This window comes from Chrysochloris asiatica, unplaced genomic scaffold (assembly GCF_000296735.1).
Source record: "Chrysochloris asiatica unplaced genomic scaffold, ChrAsi1.0 scaffold00099, whole genome shotgun sequence".
NCBI classification, from domain to species: domain Eukaryota; kingdom Metazoa; phylum Chordata; class Mammalia; order Afrosoricida; family Chrysochloridae; genus Chrysochloris; species Chrysochloris asiatica.
In genome coordinates, this window is record NW_006408617.1 from 5,580,786 (window position 1) to 5,602,103 (window position 21,318).

Here is a 21,318-nt window from a genome sequence, read left to right on the forward strand (position 1 = left end):
GCAAAACTTCCAGACTAAGACAGACTAGGAAGAAGGTGATGCAGACAACTTCTGAATATTTAGTCACTGAAAACCTCATGAATAGCAGTGGAATATTGTTAGATAGAGTACCGGAAGATGAAAACATTACGAATAGCAACAGAAAACTGTCTGATGTAGTGCATGAATATGAGCCCCTCACATTGGAAGGTACTCACAATGCTACTGAGAAACAGCTGCCTCCTCAAAGTAGAGTGACCATAACCATGATGATACAAATGAAATAAAGCATTCAAGACCTTCACTTGCTGATGGAGACACAGCTCAAAATGAAGAAAAACAGCTGTAAACATCCACTAGTAATTAGAACCTGGAAGTACAAAGTGTGAATCTAGGCAAATTAGAAGTTATAAAAAATGAAATGGAATGCATAAAGTTTGGTATCCTAGGCATCAGTGAGTTGAAATGGACTGGTATTGGCCATGTTGAGTCAAATAATCATATGGTTTACTATGCCAGGAATGACAAATTGAAGAGGAATTGATTAGCATTCATCATCAAAAAGAAAATTTCAAGATCTATCTTGAGGTACACTGGTGTCTATGATGGATAAAATCCATATGACGACAAAGAACACCAGTTAATACCACTATTATTCAAATTTACCATTAATAATACCACTATTATTCATATTAAACCACTAAAGCCAATGATGATGAAATTGAAAAAATTCCACCAACTTCTTAATTCTGCAATTGATGAAACATACAATAAAGATGTGTTAATAGTTATTGGTGATTGGAATTTAATGGTTTGAAACAAAGAGGAAGGTTTAGTAGTTGGAAAATATGGCCTTGGAGTTAGAAATGATGCTGGAGATTGCATGACCAATGATTTTTTCATTGAAAATACACTTTTTTTAAACAACATAAAAGACAACTATACACATTTACATATCCAGAAGGAATACACAGAAATCAAATTGAAATATCTGTGGGAAGAGATGGTGAAAAATCTCTCCATATCATCAGCCAAAATAAGGCCAAGGATAGACTGTGTAACAGACTGTGAATTGCTCATATGCAAGTTCAGGATGAAGCTGAAGAAAATTAAAGCAATTCCATGGGAGTCAAAATTTGACCTTAAATATATCTCATCTTAATTTAGAGACCATCTCAACAACAATTTGATTCATTAGACACTAAACACCAAAGATCAGAAGAGTTGTGGAATATTATCAAAAACTTCATACAAGAAGAAAGCAAAAGGTCATTAAGAAGACAAGAAAAAAAAAATGGGTTTCAGAAGAGACTCTGAAATGTGCTTTTGAGGGCAAAGATGCTAAACCAAATGAAATAAATTAGAAAATAAAAGAGCTGAACAGAAATTTTCAAAGGCAGCTTACGAAAACAAAGTCAAGCTTATTATAGCATGAAATGTGCAAACACCTAGAGTTAGAAAATCAAATGGGAAGAACTTGCTCAGCATTTCTTAAGCTGAAAGAACTGAAGATAAATGTCAAGACTTGATTTGCAATATTTAAAGAGTCTATGAGCAAAATATTGAACAATATAGAAAACATCAAAATAAGATGGGAGGAATGCACAGAGTCATTGTACCAACATGATATGGTCAATATTCAACCATTTCAAGAGGTAGCATATGATCAAGAGCCAATGAGACTGAAGGAAGAAGTCCAAGTGCACTGAAGGCATTGGCAAAGAATAAGCATCTGTGAATTGATGGAATACAAATTGACGCCTTTCAACAAACTGATGCATCACTGGAGGCACTTACTCGTCAGTGCTAAGAAATTAGAAGACACTATCTGGCCAACCGACTGTAAGAGATCCATGTTTAGGCCCATTCCAAAAAGAGGTGACCCAGCAGAATGCAGAAATCATCAAACAATATCATTCCTATCACGTGCAAGTGAAATTTTGCTGAGGATAATTCAAAAAAGTCTGCAACAGTAAATCAACATGGAACTGCCAGAGGTTCAAGCCAGATTCAAACGAGTATGTGGAATGAGAGCTATCATTGCTGAGGTCAGTTGGATCTTGGCTAACAACAGATAATATCAGAAAAAAAATGTTTACTTATGCTTTATTGACTATTTAAAGGCTTTCAGCTGTGTGGATCATAGCAAACTATGCATAACATTGCAAAGAATGGGCATTCCAGAACAATTGTGCTCATGAGGGACCTGTATAGAGACTAAGCGGTAGTCGCCTGAACTGAGCAAGTGGACACAAAATGCTTTAAAATAGTTTAAAATCAGGCAAAGTGCACCTTACTTACTCTATCTGTATGCTAAGCAAATAAGCCAAGAAACTGGATTATATGAAGAATGTGACATCAGGATTTGAGGAAGACTAATTGCTGAAAGTTTAATAGGGCTTAAAATAGTTACTGACAAAGATCGAGGACCACGGTCTTTACTGTTGGTTGCACCTCAATTTGAAGAAAACAAAAATCCTCCCAACTGGACCAAAAAATAGCATTATGATAAATGGAGAAAAGTTTGGAGTTGTCGAAGAGTTCATTTTGCTTAGAAGCACTAAACACTCATGTTAAATGTAGCCAAGAAATCAAATAGCATATTGCATTGAGCAAATCTGCAAAACCTCTTCAAAGTATTCGAGAATAGGTATGTCAGTTTGAGAACTAAGGCACATTTGACCCATACCATAGTATTTTCAATAGCCCCATATGCATGTGAAAGTTTAACAATGAACTAAGAAAACCATAGAATTATTGATGCATTTAAGTTATGGTGTTGGAGAAAAACTTTTAAAGTTCAATAGACTGCCAGAAGAATAAGGAAACCTATTTTGGAAAAAATCCAGCCAGAATGTTCTTTAGAAGCCAGGATGGTGAGACTTCATCTCTCACACTTCAGGGGAGCCCAGTTCCTGGTTGTTGTTGTTATGTGCTGTGGAGTCGGTTCCGACTCATAGCAACCCTGTGCAGGGTTTCTGAGGCTGTAAATCTTTACAGAAGCAGACAGCCTCATCTATCTCCCGTGGAACAGCTGGTAGTTTTGAACTGCTGACCTTGTGGTTCACAGCCCAATTAATAGCCATTACGCTACCAGAGCTCCTTCCAGTTCCTGGAGGAGGACATTATTCTTGCTAGAGTGGAAGGTCAGTGACAAAGGTGAAGCTCTCTAATGAGGGGAATTAGTACAGTGGCAGCAGAAATGGACTCAAACATAACAATTGTCAAGATGGTGCAGAATTGGGCAGTGTTTCCTAGTGTTGTGCACAGAGTTGCTACGAGTTGGAACATCTCTACGGCACCTAACAACAAAGACATAAAATATCTCAATCAACTCTTGAAAAGTTGAGAGTCATGTTTTATTATTAACCCATTCTTAGATTTAAAGTTACCAAAGATTAGCCAAAATAGGAAACTTACCCAAGATCATTGGTCATTGACTAACAAAATTAGGATACTAACCCAAGATCATGGATCATTGATCCCAGAAGTAGGCAGGTCAGTTTGACAATCAGGGACATATTATCAAATGCACATCCTATAGGGCCATTCCCACTTCTCAGTGTGTCCATCAAATTATCCCTGCTTCACCTCTGTGTCCTACCCTTACAATCACACACACTTCTGCAGCCAGATATCATGAGCAAAACATTCAATTTTCCCTATGGACTTATTTATCTGTTCATGTACACAAGTACCAAAAGATATTAATCATTACAGGATTGTTTTATATAGAGATTTGATAAGCATGATGATAATGAATCACAGGGGAATCCAAAATTAGACTTAACTAATTCTGTTGTATAAGCCAGTCTAAGTAGTGTTGCGGTAAGTCCTAGGTCAGCTATCAGAAATCTGTTTCCTTAGTGTTATATGAAGTAACGATTGGCAGCTAAAAAAGTCAGCAAGCCAACTTGCAGTTACTGAATTCTTCTCTCTTCACTACCTAATTACAGCCAGTGTCCAGAAGGATACGTTTGTGTGAAGGCTGGTAGAAACCCCAACTATGGCTACACAAGTTTTGACACCTTTAGTTGGGCCTTCTTGTCTTTATTTCGACTCATGACTCAAGACTTCTGGGAAAACCTTTATCAACTGGTGAGGATCAAGAAGATGATTTTTCTAAGAAGCATGAAATATTAAGATTTAAGTCAATTGCTATAAAATATTTTGTTACAGTAAACAAAGTGTAAACTCGTAACATCCTGTATAAAATTTAATAAACTATCTCTTCTGTTCTTGCAGACCCTGCGTGCTGCTGGGAAAACATACATGATATTTTTTGTGCTGGTCATTTTCTTGGGCTCATTTTACTTAATAAATTTGATTCTGGCTGTGGTGGCCATGGCCTATGAGGAACAGAATCAGGCAACACTAGAAGAGGCGGAACAGAAAGAAGCTGAATTTCAGCAAATGCTTGAACAGTTAAAAAAGCAACAAGAAGAAGCTCAGGTATACTTAACAAAAACAGCACCTTTTTTGTTGTGGGTTTTTTTGTTATCTCAATTCTCAGGCCTGGTGTTGAATACAAAATTGGCAGGGGCAGTCTGACATTTAAATCATGTCAAAGTGCTAGGAGCAAGTTTTATTATTAAAAGATTATTGTTATATTTTGATGATTACTGTCAATATGAGTGGCCTCTAAATTACAGTGTTGGATGATAATATTAAAAGCACCATGGGCCACCAGAAGAACAAGCAAATCTATGTGGGAAGAAGTACAGCCAGATGCTCCTTAGAAGCCAGGATGGTGTCAAACTTCAGAGGGAGCATCAGTACCAGGAGAAAGACATCATGCTTGGGAAAGTGGGCTTGTTGTTAGGTGCCATTGAGTTGGTACCGACTCATAGCAACCTTATGCACAGCAGAACGAAACACTGCCCGATCTTGGGCCAACCTCATTATCGTTGCCATGCTTCAGCCCATTGATGCTGCCACTTTGCCAATCCATCTTGCTGGGGTCTTCCTCTTTTTCTCTGACCCTCCACCCTACCAAACATGATATCTTTCTCCAGTGATTAGTCACACCTGACAATATGTCTAAAGTATGACAGATGAAGTTTGGCCATCCTGGCCTCCAAGGAACATTCTGGCTGCACTTCTTCCAACACAGATCTGTTGGTTCTGTGGGCAGCCCATGGCACTTCCAATAGTCTCCTCTAACATCATAACTCAAAAGCATCAATTCTCCTACAGTCTTCCTTATTCATTGTTTAGCTTTCGCACGCATGTGAAGTTACTGAAAATACCATGGCTTGGGTCAGGCGCACCTTAGTCCTCTAGCTGACATCTTTGCTCTTCAACACTTGAAAAGATCTCGTGCAGCAGATCTGCCTAATGCAATACATTGTTTTATTTCTGGACTGCTGCTTCCATGAGCGTTGATAGCTGATCCAAGAAGAATGAAGTCCTTGACAACTTCAATCTTTTCTCCAATGATACTGTTTATTGGTCAAGTGGTGAGGATTTTTGTTTTCTTTACATTGAGATGCAATCCATGCCGAAGGCTGTGTTCTTTGATCTTCATCAGTAAATATTTTAAGTCCTCTTCATTTTCAGCAAGCAAGGCTGTATCTTCTGCATATCGCAGGTTGTTAATGAGCCTTCCTCTAATCCTGATGCCACATTTTTTGTTCATATAACCCAGCTTCACGGATTATTTGCTCAGCATACAGGTTGAATAAGTATGGTGAAAGAATACAACCCTGTCCCACACCTTTCTTAATTTTAAACCATTCAGTGTTCCCATGTTCTGTTTGAACAGCTGCGTCTTGGTCTATGTACAGATTCCTCATGAGCACAGTTAAGTGTTCAGGAGTACTCATACTTCACAATGTTGTCCATAGATAATATTCTGGGGAGAAAGGATTTAGTTTTAGGTGTTCCTTCAACAATTTAGACTAGTACTAGAAATCTCATTAAAGTGTCTCTATGATAGAACTCAATCATCTCTCAGGTTGTGTTCCACCAAGCCGATTATGATTCATACAGACCTTGTATAGGGTTTCCGAGGCTATAAATCTCTACAGTACCAGAAAGCCTCCTTTTCTAGAGTGACTACTAGATTCAAACTACTAACCTTGCAGGTAGCAGCCGAGCTCATAACCCACTACGCTACCAGAGCTCCTTCAAATTAAAATAGGAAGATTTCATTCTTAAGATCTTCTATTCTCAAGATACTGTTTAAATAATAACAAAAACTATTGTGGGATTTAAGTGTCTTCTTCACACTACTGGAAATAATTAGAAAGCATAATGCCAGGCCAGAATTTGAAAGCCTCCATCAAAGTCACGTGGATCTTCTCTGTGTCTGTTGACTTTATTCTGTGATTGATCTAACAACAATATATTTGTTTCTAAAATATGCAGTAGAATGAATATCTATGTTTTCCTAGATTATATTCATGGTATTAAAGATAATAAATAACCTGGATAAGTTTTATAATCATTTGTATGCAATACTACTGACTTCGTGTTTTTTTAGGCGGCAGCGGCAGCGGCAGCAGCGGCATCCACTGAATCAAGAGACTTCAGTGGTGCTGGCGGAATCGGAGTTTTCTCGGAGAGTTCTTCAGTAGCATCAAAGTTGAGCTCAAAGAGTGAAAAAGAGATGAAAAACAGAAGGAAGAAAAAGAAACAGAAAGAACAATCTGGAGAAGAAGAGAAGGAAGTGGGGTTCCGCAAATCTGAATCTGAAGATAGCATAAGGAAGAAAGGTTTCCGGTTTTCCTTAGAAGGAAGTAGACTGACCTATGAAAAGAGGTTTTCGTCTCCACACCAGGTAAAAATATCAAATTACATAAATTGTGTTTTTGAAGCAAATTATTTTTTCCCAAACTTGCCAAAATGTAATAAGGATAAACTGGACTCCCCCTTTGGAAGACACAAGGCTTTTAGAGTAGTAATGATCATCAAAACGTTTTAGTTACCACTTCAGAAAAATTTTGCGTTTGAATTTTTATAGAACAGTTGGAAAATTTGGGGCTTTGAGATACTGTTATATGCTCAAACATTGCAGGACAATTATCCACACGAGGAATTACCAACGGATGGTTTTCATCCATTTTTAGCTCCATGCCTGATGGCACTTAACAATAGCAACAAGGCCTGGACTCTGTGAATTATGGGTTTTTCTGAGCAGCAGGTTCGCAGCAGTGGATCATAGACTCTTTCAGACCATCTGTACAGTGGTTCTCATCTACTTACAAACTCCATATGAAGAATGAATTCTTCATGCCCTTGTTTCAAAGGAACTAAAGCAAAAATTTCTACCTAATTCTTGGCTAGATATGTACTTAGGAAGATTTATGACAATAGATATACAGAAGTGTTTAAATATGCTTGATTATATGTTTTTCATATTTAATTCGGGACTTGCTTTCAAAGTATACCCTAATTAATAGATATTATTGTTAAGTGCCGTCAAGTCAGTTTCGACTCATCACAACCCTGATAGGGTTTCTGAGGAGTGACTGGTGAGTTTGAACCACCAGATTTGTTGCTCAAACTGACCTTGCAGTCCAGTGCTTACCCTACAGCACCATATCAGGACTTAAATTCATAGATATAGTGGTGGTGGTGTGCTATGGAGTCGGTTCCAACTCATAGCAACCCTGTATAGTGAGGAAAATGTTTACCTAGCTCCTCTGACTTATGTACCCACAAAAGCTGTTGAATCTATGGTCCTTAATTGTCTTTGAAATTAACCAAAAGAATTACCAAGAAGATGTAGTTCATCAGAAGACAGTTTCACCAGGTGTGAAACCTTACTATCCATACAATATCATTAACAGTTACAACAATAGCAACTCTGATAGTGATAATGACTTTACCATATTCAGTGCATTAACCCTCTCACTACAGTTCTAGGTAGGTACTATTATTGTCATTTACAATTTACAGATGTGAAAAAAGGGCAGGGTTATATTTTTTGTTGAGTTCTGATTTTATGATTGGCTTTCTTTTATATTATTAATTTAATGCCCACAGCAGCCCTGTCTGTTATTATGGTCATTACTACTTAAGTCTGTGAAGTTGAATTAATTGCCTGTAGTTAATAAGTACTGAGGTAGTTCAAGTTTGTCCTTACTCCAAAACCACTGAATATTTCACTTTGTCAGGTGGACAAAAATTAATGAGGAAATTTGTAAAGGATTTAATATATGATTATATATTATATATGATTCTGTTGTTGTTGTTAAGTGCCATTGAATTGGTTCTGACCCATAGTGACCCTGTATAGGGTTTCTGAGGAGCAGCTGGTGAGCTTGAACCACTGACCTTGCAGTTCAAACAGCTTTGCAGTCTAGCGCATTAACCCACAGTGCTACACCAGGACTCCATATATGATTATACTTGTTCCTAAAAAGGAATCCTAGTGTTGCTGTAGGATAGCATTGGAATGCTAACTACAAAGTTGTTAGTTCAAACCTACAGCTGCTTCTTAGGAGAAAGGTGAAGCTTTCTCTTCCTTCGTGTAAAGATTTACAGCTTAGAAACCCTGCTGCGTTGTTGTTAAGTGCTGTGGAGTTGGTTCAACTCTTAGTAACCATGTATAGGGTTCCTGAGGCTGTAAATCTATACAGGAACAGAAAGCCTTCTCTTTCGCCCGCAGAATGGCTGTTAGTTTTGAACCACCAACCTTGAGGTTAGAAGCCTGACTAGTAACCACTATGTTGTATAGTATAGACAGTCTCACATATTCTTATGTTTAATACATGTAAATTTAATAATGTTATTGTTGTCAAGTGCTGTCAAATCAGTACTGACTCATAGGGACCCTGTATAGATTTCCAAGGAGTGACTGGTGAGTTTGAACTGCCTCCCTATGGATCCCTGGTGTGGCATTGTAGGATAAACACTGGACTGCAAGGTCAGTTTGAACGTCAAAGTCAGCAGTTCAAACTCACCAGCCACTCCTCATAGGATTGCTATGAACCAGAACCAACTCAACCATGCTAACAACACCAGCAATCTATGGTTAGCAGTCCTGTGTTTATCTTACATTGTCACACCAAGACATTTTTTATAGGTCACCCTGATTCATTCCAAATCCAAATAGCATTATGATATACGATAAATTAGAAGATTGAATAAACTCACTCTCTGCACCTAAGTCAATTCCAACTAATAGCAATCCTATAAAACAGAGTAGAACTATGCCATAGGGTTTCTAAGACTATAAATCTCCAGGAGAGCAGCTGATAGATTTGAGCCCACAGACCTTTTGGTTAGCAGTCCAATCTTCAACCCACTGCACCATTAGGACTTCATAATTAAAAGATGGTTGTTGCTAAGTACAGTCTGTTCCAACTCATAGGAACCTTGTACAAGGCTTCGGAGAAGTAGCTGGTGAGTTTAAACTGCTGACCTTGTCATTCACAGTCCAGTGCATATCCTACAGCGCCATACCCGGACTCCAATTAACAGATTGTTGTTAAGTTGGTTCCGACTCATAGCGACCCTGTACAGAATTTCTGAGGAGCAACTGATGGATTTGAACAGATTGTTGTTGTTGTTTTTGTTAAGAGCTGTCAAGTGGATTCTGTCTCATAGTGACCATGTATAGGGTTTCTGAGGAGCATCTGGTGAGCTTAAACTGCCGACCTTGCAGTTCAAAGAAACTTTCCAGTCCAATGCATTAACCCACGGTTTGTTGTTGTTGTAAAGTGCCGCTGAGTCGATTCTGATCCATAGAGACCCTGTAAGGGTTTCCAAGGAACAGCCGGTGAGCTTGAACCACCAACCTTGCAGTGCAAATGGTTTTGCAATCTGACCCATTGACCCACAGTGCCACACCAGGACTCTTGAAGGGTTGAATTCAAATTCAAAATGCTTTTTAAAAAAAAAACTAAATTTCTACACTTACCAATCATCATCCATTTGTTGTCATAATCATCATAGTTCTATTAGAGGGAACACTAATCTGAATACAGCTTCATAGAGTTTGTAGGGAAAAATGGAAGTAAAAGATTAACGGGATTTTTCCATGAACTTTTTGAAACCTTGTAAATCCAAATCCAGTAGAAATTAAATACCCTTTTTGTATTAGTGATTTTGGAGTAGGAAGGAGAATTGCTTGAGGTAAAATTGCCTAAATTTGAAAGTGCATATCAATGCAAACCACAGAGATTATCCTTAATTTGCTTTAATGCATTACAAATCCATTGAAGAGCTAATCCTATGCAAAGTAATGAAGCTTGAAATGGTTAGGCTCTGCCCCGCCTCTCTGTAAATAACATTTTCCTACTACTCTCTTCTTAACTCCTTTACTCTTTATTTCCTAGCAAATCATGCATTATTAATTATCACTGTCCTATATGATGTGGAATGTTGGCCTCTATTTAACATCTTTTTCTGAAGAAGTACCTGTGTAAAAATAGCAGTAAATACTTCTCTTTTTTTGTTTTGTATTAGGCTATTAAACAAATAGTCAAGCAAATGAGTAGAGGGTAAGAGAGATGGTGGAGGGGGTAGAAGAGAAAGAGAATGAATGAAGAGAAAGACAAAACCTATTGCCGCCCAGTCGAATTATTGTAAGGACCAAACTGATTTTACCTGATTTTGCCTACCTAGAGACTGCTTGACTAAACTCTAGTCAGGCTCAGGAAAGCATTTTAAATAGACAAGGCCTCAGTTTTTAGTTCCCTCCAGAGACAAGGTCAATCTCCATTCTGTACATTAGCCTGAACACGTCCTCTAGCTCCAAGAAAATGATATATGTATAAATAGCCAGGCAGCTCAAGGCCAGAGGCCAGTTGTTTTCCTTTACCCTAGCCTAAGAACAAAGACCACTAGTCCTGACCAATTAAACTGTAACATCTTATAGTTTGCCAATTGTTAACCAATCCAAAGATTGTAAAGCTGAGAAACCTGAGCTGTTTGAAAGCTGTTTAAAAACCCTGCAGACAATGAATTCGGGGCTCTTTCCCTATTCTGAAGTGTCAGATAAGGTTAGAGACCTGACTCGAGCTTGAATAAACAACCCTTATGTATTTGCATCGGTACATGGCTCCTGGGTGGTCTTTGGGGACCCCGAATTCTGGGCATAACATTATAATCACCCCACTTTGCAAGCCCTGGAGTAAGACTGATAAAGTCACACAATGTGTCGGGTACTCTGATCAAAGTTCCATAGTTTCTGTCAGAGTTTTTAATAATCCTAAACCCAAATGAGAACTACTGTTTTGTAGTAATATGATGGGAAGAAGACTAACCATTCCTCACTTCACACTGAAAAAGGGAAGGATAATGTAGGTATTTATAGTAAGATTATCATTTTCTCTGTGGTAGTGGTGGTGGTTATGTGCCGTGGAATTAGTTCAGACTCATAGTGACCATGTATAGGGTTTCCAAGCCTGTAAATCTTTATGGGAGCAGAAAGCCTCATCTTTCTCCGGTGGAATGCTTGGTAGTTTCAAACTGCTGACGTTGAAGTTAGCAGCCCGACTCATAACCATTATACTACCAGAGCTCTTTGTAGAACAGGTAAATTATCTTTAAAAAGTTTGATTGGGTAGTATGGAAGAAGGGAGAGAAGAAAGTCAAAAGTGCAATCTCCAATCAATTTTCCAGACATCTGGCTATCTTATTTTGGAGCCTTTATAAAATACAGCTGACTTTTTATGTGATTATTTCCTTCCTTGTATGATGCAAAGCAGTTTTGCTTTTTAGAAATTCATTTGATATGGCTGAATGTTCTTTCTGGCCAACTTTATTTGTGATATAATATTTAATTGTTAGAGATTTTAAATTACTGCAAAAAATAGAATCTGATGCTAACTAACAGATGAGTGGAATTGAGTTTCTTACATTTCCATATCTGCAAACTATGCTCTCATGTGGCATAATTCACATTTTAACTGTAACAAATGTGTGCAATTTTATCAGTTATTTTCTCCCAATCTTTCTACTAGTTCTAATTAATTAAAATATAAGGTAGTGTAGTGGTTATGAGTTGGGCTGCCATCCTCAAGGTCAGTAGTTCGAAACTACCAGCAGGAGTAAGATGAGGTGTTCTGCTCCCGTAAAGATTTACAGCCTTGGAAACCCTGTGCAGGGTCACTACGAGTCTGAACTGACTCCACGGTACTTAACAACAACAACAACCTAGAGTCATTCGTATAATTTCTACCTTGTTTCTTATTTCCAAGCATTTAGAATTGTTTTTTGCTAAAGATAAACTGGTAGTGTAGTGGTTATGAATCGGGCTGCGAACCACAAGGTCAGCAGTTCAAAACTACCAGCTGTTCCGCGGGAGAAAGATGAGGCTTTCTGCTCCCGTAAAGATTTACAGCCTCGGAAACCCTGTACAGAGTCACTATGAGTCAGAACTGACTCCATGGCACATAACAACTACAACAACAACAACAACAAAGATAATCAGAGATTGAGATTCTGCAATGATCATGTCCTCAGAGCTAATTCAAAGTCCTTGTTAAAAGGGAGAAAAAGAGACACAAACGAATTGTTGTTGTTATGTGCCATGGAGTCAGTTCCGACTCATAGCGACTCTGTACAGGGTTTCCATGGCTGTAAATCTTTACGGGAGCAGAAAGCCTCATCTTTCTCCCGTGGAACAGCTGGTAGTTTCGAACTGTTGACCTTGTAGTTTGCAGCCCTATTCGTGACCGCTACGCTACCAGAGCTCCTTACAAACGAATTGGAGCGTATCTATTCTAGAAGAGGCTTTTAAAAAGTAATCACGTAAGTGAAAAACAAACAAAAATAATTAATCTGATTTATGTATTTGATCATAATGAAAAAAACACGAGAAAAAGAAAAAGAGAAATGACTTCTGTTTGGGGAGGAAGATGTCTTCTTAGACGATTTTATTGTTTATGTTATTGTTAAGTGCCATCGAGTTGGTTCCGACCTATAGCGACCCTGGGTGGACAGGATTTCCAAGGCTGTAATCTTTATGAGAGCAGAAAGCATCGTTTTTCTCCCATGGAGCAGCTGGTAGTTTCAAACTGCTGACCTTAAGGTTCACAGTCTGATTTGTAACCACTATGCTACCTATAAATAATGAATAGAATTGCAAAACATTTAACAGAATTAGATACACTATTGAGAAAAAGAATTTTTTAGTTGAGTAGAAAAGTTATTGGTCAGGGAGCATAAAAACAAATCGATAAAAGTCATAAATTTAGTTAGCTTTAAATTCTTTGAAGAGAAGAATCCACTATTGTTGAGTCTATTCCAATTCATAGTGACCCTATAGGCTTATGAGACTGTAAATCTTTACAGAAGCAGACAGCTTCTTCTTTCTCCTGCAAAGTGGCTGGTAGGTTTGAATCGCTGACCTTGCAGTTAGCAACCCAATGCTTAGGTCACAGGGCTACCAGCGTTCCTGAAGAGAAGAGTATCAAACTAATAATCCTTAAGGGATGGAGTTAAGATGTTCTGAATTTAAAATTATAGAAATATAACTCAAACTGACTTATGCAAGAAAGACAATTTACTTCATTATGTAAATAATGTCTGTGATTACCATCAGAATTGTCTAGATCAAGGGGCTTGAGCTATGTTACAATGACCAAGTCTTTTTCCATATCTTAGTCCAAAGTTCCTCCCATGTAATGGCAAGATAACTATGTAGATATAGACTTGTATCCAATATTTTCTGAAACCCGCAAATGTTTTAAAAAAAAGGAGTGATTCTCAATGGGCCAAGTATAGTTTTATGCTCATCTCAAAACCATTGACTATGGTCAGAGGTATGGAATACACTGATTAGCTAGGTCTGGGTCATAGTCCCACTGATGGATTCAGGAATTTATATCCGTTCCTTCCAAATTACCAGATATGGAAATTTAGGTGTATATCCCAAAGATAAGCAGCTAGAAGATGAAGGAGAAATTAATACTGCAACAAAATGAAACAAAAGCAAGAGGTTTTCACCATATTGAGATTATAAATGTAAACTAGAACGTACAGAAAGTGATTCATTATGCTCAATTTGTTGTTGTTAAGCGCTGTCAAGTCTGTTCTGACTCGTTGTTGTTGTTGTTGTTCAGTGCCATCGAGTCAGTTCCAACTCATAGTGACCCTTTATAGGGTTTTGAAGGAATGACTGGTGGGTTTGAACTGCTAACCTTGCTAATCCTATAGCACCACACCAAGACTCCATGCTTAATTTAGCCATCTAGAAATTGTTTAATGATTATGATCAGACACATGGCAAAAACCAGATTTTTAACAATATGGTGCTCTTCAGATTTCCTGAGACAGGCAGGAAAAAGTGAAAACCAGGGGATGAATCATACAGTTCTTTCAACATGATTCACTTAACTTACTCATGAAAACCACGACAAAATATGCAAAGAAAAAGGGAGAAATAAGGTCCTCTTAATCCTGGTGTGGTGCTGTAGGATAGGCACTGAACTGCCAACCATAAGGTCAGTGGTTCAAGCCCACCAGCCTCTCCTTGGAAACCCTATACAGGGTAGTTATGAGTCAGGACTGACTCCACAACACTTAACAACAGCACTCAAACCCCAAAACACACTGCCACCCAATCAATTTAGTAGAACTGCTCTTAAAAGGTTTCTGAAACTTTATGGGAACAGACAGCCAAACAAACTTACTAGCAAGATTAATTTTATTTTTTCTTTGTGTTAAGATCTGTATTAGGGAGTGGCCACTCCAACTGAAGTGGAGTAGATTGTGACTTATGACCCGAGTGTGTGTGTTTGAGTAGAAATGTGCTTGAGAGGGTTTTCAGTGGCTGATTTTTTTGAAGTACATTGACAGACCTTTCATCTCAGGTACCTCTGGATAGACTGAAACTTCTAATATTTGGGTTAGCAGCCAAGAACATTAACTATTTGCACTACCCAGGGATTCTGTGTAGTCACTTTGTGAACCCTTATTGGGTGTATTACTTGCCTCAAAAACTTTAAGTGTGGCTAAGTGTTTATTCAATTGCTTTCCACTGATTGTTAAATGAGACTTTAATCTAAAGAGGTGTCTAGGAAATATTTTAGTTTTAAGTAGCAATAATGAGACAAAGCAATATGCAGGATACTTCTAACTATGTTAAAGCATATGTAAAGTAAAAGAAAATGAGAAAATAAAAGGTGAAAAATGAAAGAAGGGAGAAAAAAGAAAAAGTAAAACTACTAGAGCATGCCAGATCATCACAAGCAGTTACCATCTGCCCAATGAATTGCCCTTCAGGCATGCAACTATGAAACAGTGAGTCAAGTTTCATCTTTTTCAGATGTCACTTCTTAATTTTGTTCGTCTGTTTTTGTTTCTCTGGATTTTTTCTTGTTGTTCATAGTCTTTACTGAGCATCCGTGGCTCCCTCTTCTCCCCAAGACGAAATAGTCGGGCAAGCCTTTTCAGCTTCAGAGGTCGAACAAAGGATATTGGCTCTGAGAATGACTTTGCAGATGATGAGCACAGCACCTTTGAAGACAATGACAGCCGAAGAGACTCTCTGTTTGTGCCACACAAACATGGCGAGCGGCGCCACAGCAACGTGAGCCAGGCCAGTCGTGCCTCCAGGGTGATCCCCATTCTGCCCATGAACGGGAAGATGCATAGTTCTGTAGATTGCAATGGTGTGGTCTCCCTGGTCGGTGGTCCTTCTACTCTTACATCTCCCACTGGACAGCTCCTGCCAGAGGTGAGAACAATTACAATTGCTGCAGGTGGGAAGGAAGCTGTGGATAATATAGGTGGGAATGTTCTTTTTGGATTTTGTTTAATTTGATTTTACTTGAACTACACTTGAGAATTTTGCTGAGTGAATTGTTCATAGATTCAGGATTAGTTCATTCATACTATCAGCTTACTTTGCCAGATAGTTCTATTTAGACATCATTGTAGGATCAGTACTGGACTATAAACTACAAGGCCATCAGTTAAATCCACCAGCTGCTCCTCAGAAACCCTATCCAAGGTCTCTATGCAGGTCAGAACCAACTCTATGGCACTTAACAATAACAACCAAATTAACTGAAAACATAGATTGAAACTCATAGAGCAATTCCTTCATCATTATTGTTACAGTATGGAACTTGCCAAAAGCAAAGCAGCAATTTGTCAATTATAATGTTTAATTAATGTAATTGAATGAAATAAAAGGAAGTTAATGTTTATAAATGACATTAATATTCATCTTAAGCATATTGTTATCTTTGTTTGTTTAAAATGGGAACTTGATGTTTCCACTTGAAAGGGATATTATTGTATCTAAGCCCTGTAATGCAGCATTCTCTCCTGCAGGTCAGAACACTGTAACATTTTTAGCATTCATTTTAATAGCTCCAGCTCTCATATATTTTAGTGGTAAAGAAGCTACTCAAGTATCTGCTAGAGACTCATGTGTTGTCATTATTTTGGCAGATTCCAATTGTTGTATTTTTTATAGTGTCATGAATTCTCTTTGCTATTGCCATGGGTCAAAGCGGTCCCAAATCAAGTATGTGGAAAGGATACTTTTATCTAACTACTGAACATCTAGAAGGATATATTTTTGGCATGTCCTTTGTAAAAGATAAAATGCTTTTAACATTTGGTATTAAATAATACTTCATTTTGCCAGTATACTTATATTCTGCTAATACTACTCGGATTTACTTTATAGCTTTATGATCACATGAAATCCTCTTTTTAGAGTTTTCCTTACATTATTCTGTATATTCTTGACAAAGCTCTTTATGTAACATTAAAACCATGTAGAACTAGCTTTTCATCATTTAACAGAAGATCTTCTTACCTTTTAGATTTTAGGCATTCATTTTCTTTCTACCCCTTGCTTTCAGAGAAATGTCCAAGTGTCCTAGAGTGATATCAAATGTAGAACTTTGTAGTAAAGCATCCAGAAAGACTGAAAAAATGGTAATCTAAGGAAAAAGACATTATCATTTTGACCAGGTTTATTAAAATGTGCTTCACCATCAGGCTACTTACATGGGACTCACCTATGATGCTTCTGAAAAATGGGCATTCCTGGGTCTACCTAGAACTATTATTGTTGGTGTTAGATGCCATCAAGTAAGGACACGCTCTAGGGATCTTTTTCTTAACAAGCATTTTACACAATACGTACACAAAATCATATATGATGACCCCTGATAATAAATGTTAACAAGCAAAAACAGACCTATAACTTCTTTGCACAAATACAGATAAGATGTTAATTTGTCAGATTTAGAAGATATTTAGCAATAATTACAATGAATCTCATGACCTATCAAATAGAAAAAGATGAATTTCTGAACCCAAAATTGGGGTCATTTTGATACAAGCACCAGAGTGATCCCTTTATTTCCAGGCCTTTGAACTGGTTGATTCACATTTAACCCCCTGTTGGCATTTCACTTTTCCATCCCAGATATACTGTATTAGAATCTACATTTTAACAAGATTCCCAGGTGGTTCTTTTTATCCCTGACTGATTATTATGTATCTATTAGAATCCTTGTGTCCTGAGATAGTCTTGTACTTCAAACCTTAAAACAAAATTATCCCCTGAAGTCTTTGAACAAAAAACAGCCTATCTTAACGAGTAAAGTATGCCTGCTTTGAGCGTTGTGCTCTTAAGAAAATTATCTACGTAACATCAAATTGACAAAAACAACTCCAAAATATGAATGGGAGCATAAGTTTAAGATAATGAGGGTGGACTCATTCGGGATAGGATAGCACAAGTTGAATAATAGAATCAATGATGCTGTCTTATCCATGCAGAAATTATTGACACTGGGAATCTTTGACTGTGTATATGTTGTTGTTGTTATTAGGTGCCATCTACTCATAGCAACTGTGTTCACAACAGAAAGAAGCTCTGCCTTGTCCTGTGACATCAGCATCATCATTGTTAATGTTTGAACCCATTGTTGCAGCCACTATGTCATTCTGTCTCATTGGGGGTCTTCCACTTTTTATCTAACAACAGTAACAAAAGATTAATTTCAGAAAGGGACTATTTCTGTGCTCATTAATTTTACTTCTCTTATATCTTTAAATTAATTAATTTTTTAAAAGTTTTTATTGTGAATTGAGTGACAGTTTACATGGGTGAATATCGTTTTACACTCATCTTACCATATTTTGTTTCATTGCAATGATTACAATCCCCTCCATGCATCACATTCAACAGTATTTGCTTCTATTCCCTATGCTTTTTTGGATGTACAATACCCTGCAAGCCTTCCCCCGGTTGCCAGCACACAGCCTCTTTCCCTCCATGAATCTAGAGTCCCCAGTTGTTCCATCTCTCCACATCACCATCTTTGCCTCCATCTCAGGTGTAGTTGCTTCTCTGGATAGGGTCCCACACTCCGCTTTTCCCCCTTTATGGTCCCAGGGTCCTCCACAGCTTGACTACAAGATCAACCACTCCCCTCTTTTTGTTACAAAACATCTACATTTGCAACATTCACAATGAGTCCTGATAGCAGTTACTCACTATTGAACCACAAGAGTCTTATCCCCATCTCCTTTCACCAGTCCCATCCAGACAGGTTGGAAACCACTCAGTGGAGATTCTACCTTCTCATGCACTCTCTGAAACTAAACTCCCTCTTGAAAACTTGTAAACCAGTCACTTCGTGCCATTGTAGTCCCCCCATTTTAAGCAGCCAGTGTCTAAGTTGCCCATGGCTGTCAACCCTGTGTACAGCAGGGGTGGGAATGATCCTTGCTGTGAAGATTCCCTCCCTAATTTATGCTACTACATCCATTAGTATAAAAGGAGCTCTGGTAGTGTAGTGGTTACAAATCAGGCTGCGAACCTCAGGGTCAGCAGTTTGAAACTACCAACTGTTCTGCAGGAGAAAGATGAGGCTTTCTGCTCCTGTAAAGATTTCTAGCCTCGGAAACCCCGTACAGAATTGCTATGAGTCGGAACTGACTGCACGGCATATAACAACAATCCATTAGGATAAATCAAGTTCATAAAATTTTAGCGGATTATACTTTTTTGCCTCTTCTTTCTTCCTCTAGTTGAGTTCTGATCATCCAGCCATTGAAGCTAGGTCAAATGGGTATTATCTGCAAGTAAGGGTGTTCTTGTACATCTCCCCTCACTTCATATCAGTTGGACCCTTCACTCTCTGCTCCAGTCCTCTGTGGTTATGTCCCTGTCCATGGGCTCAGGAGTCCCCAGGTCTCACCATACTGCTGGCCAACCAGGTCTCACTCCATATAACAGGAGTCTATTGAATATGGTCACACTCAGCCCACATCTTCATTGCTGCTTTTTCCCCACTTCCCCTTATTGGTAGACTGACATGGTTGCCAGCAAGATTACATATCTGCTCATGTATTCCCTTTGAGTTTCAGCCTTGGAAGGGATATCTTTAAATTAATTTCTGAGTGGCCTTATACACATGTGTATCTTCGTATCCATTGAGTGTACACTGTGTTTGAATATATGTGCCTTAGAGGTATACAGCTTAATAAAGATAAAATGATGTTAATTACACACATCACAATAAAATAAACATAAATAGATAAATATAATTTATATTCCTACTTCATTGTTGTTAAGTGTTGTTGAGTCAGTTCTGACTCATAGTGACCCTGTATGGGGTTTCCAAGGAGCAGCTGGTTGATTTTGAATCACTGACCTTGTGAATGGCAGTGAAGAGCTTATCCTACAGCTGCACACCAGGACTCCTTCCAGTTTAGAAGTAGAGAAAATCCTCAAAGAACTGAAAATGACATTTTATTTATTATTTACACTAAAACCTGCATTTCCCAAGATATGTAACATTATTTTTTTTTAATCTGAAGGTGGAATAGATTCCTGTCTAAATTGTGAGTTTATTTGGGATAAAATGGTATAAAATTACTGTATTGTTGTTGTTAAGTGCCACTAAATTCTGTCCCAACTTACTACAATCATCCTGTATAGGGTTTCTGTGGAGTGACTGATGGGTTTGAACTGCCAGTCCTGAGGTCAACATTCCAGTTACTACTCTACAGTGCCTCACCAGGGACTCATAAGATCATTGTATCGCTGATGAAAAGTGTAGGGGTCCTCGAGTTGGTTCTGACTCATAGCAACCTAATGTACAATAGAATGAAACACTATCTGTTCTTGCACCATCCTCACAATCATTAAATAATTATCATGTCTGAGATCATTGTTGCTGTCACTATGGCAATCTATCTCACTGAAGGTCTTCCTCTTCTTCCCTAACCTTCTACTTTACCAAGAATGATGAACACAATTAAATGTTCTGGAATTCCTATTCTTCACAAAATGATACATAACATGTTATCATATACACAGCTGAATGCTTTTCCATAGTGCAGAACATTTAATTGTGTTCATGTGGAACCTGTACATAGACCAAGAGGAAGTCATTTGAACAGAACAAGGGATACTGAGTATTTCAAATCAGAAAAAGCAGGAATACCATACTTATTCAATCTCTATGCTGAGAAAATAATCTGAGAAACTAGGCTATATGAAGAAAACACAGAATGAGGAATAGAGAAGGGCTCAGTAATAACCTAGATGATACAACCTTGCTTGTTCAAAGTGAAGAGCACTAGAAGTACTTACTAATGAAGATCAAAGACTATGGTCTTCAATATTGATTACACCTCAACATAAAGAAAGCAAAAATCCTCACAACTGGACCAATAAGTGGCATTATGATAAATGAAGAAAAGTTGTCAAATATTTCATTTTATTTGGATCCACATTCAACACCCAGGGAAGCAGCAGTCAGGAAATCAAATTGAGGCAGGGGACAAAGCGGGAGGAGAAATCAAGATTAAACATGGTCACTTATTGACTAAAATCTTGTGATTAAAACCTTGAGGAATGTTGAGGACTATACCCTTCCTTGAGTCATGCACAACAGCAAATGAAGGTCTTGATTACTTTACTCAATCCACATTATTAGGGTCAACTCTACTTTGAGGAAGCATCTCCTCCCTAGTTGCTATTTTAGAATCTTTTAACATGATGGGCTCATCATTCAGCATTATATATTAAGATTTTCATTGGATAATTTTTGCAAGTTGATGGCCTCTTTTGTCTTCCTAGGCTGTCTGAGTGTGGGAGCTCCTCTGAAACTTGTTCACCATGGGTAACACTGCTGGAATTTAAAACTTCTAGTGTCATAACTTCTAGCATCACAACAACATGCAGGCCATCACGATACAATAAGTTAATAGATGACAGATGCTGTTAAGAATTGATGTTGTTAAGTGCTGTCTAGTTGGATCTGACTCATGGTGACCAGATGCATCACAGAAACATTGTGACATGTGCACAATGCTTGTTATGTTTGAGCCCATTGATGCTGCCACTGTGCCAATGCATCTTGCTGGGGATCTTCCTCTTTTTCACTGACCCTCTATTTT

General features: G+C 38.1%; 1 protein-coding gene across 1 annotated transcript in view; it reads left to right on the forward strand.

Annotated features, from left to right (window-relative positions):
- SCN2A (sodium channel, voltage-gated, type II, alpha subunit) overlaps positions 1-21,318 on the forward strand; it is a 213,296-nt gene that overhangs the window by 89,417 nt on the left and 102,561 nt on the right. Inside the window, exons 9-12 of the mRNA XM_006867032.1 lie at positions 3,936-4,077; positions 4,225-4,431; positions 6,464-6,760; positions 15,266-15,613. Of these exons, the coding sequence (XP_006867094.1) occupies positions 3,936-4,077; positions 4,225-4,431; positions 6,464-6,760; positions 15,266-15,613 (994 nt within the window). The remainder of the gene's footprint in view (positions 1-3,935; positions 4,078-4,224; positions 4,432-6,463; positions 6,761-15,265; positions 15,614-21,318) is intronic.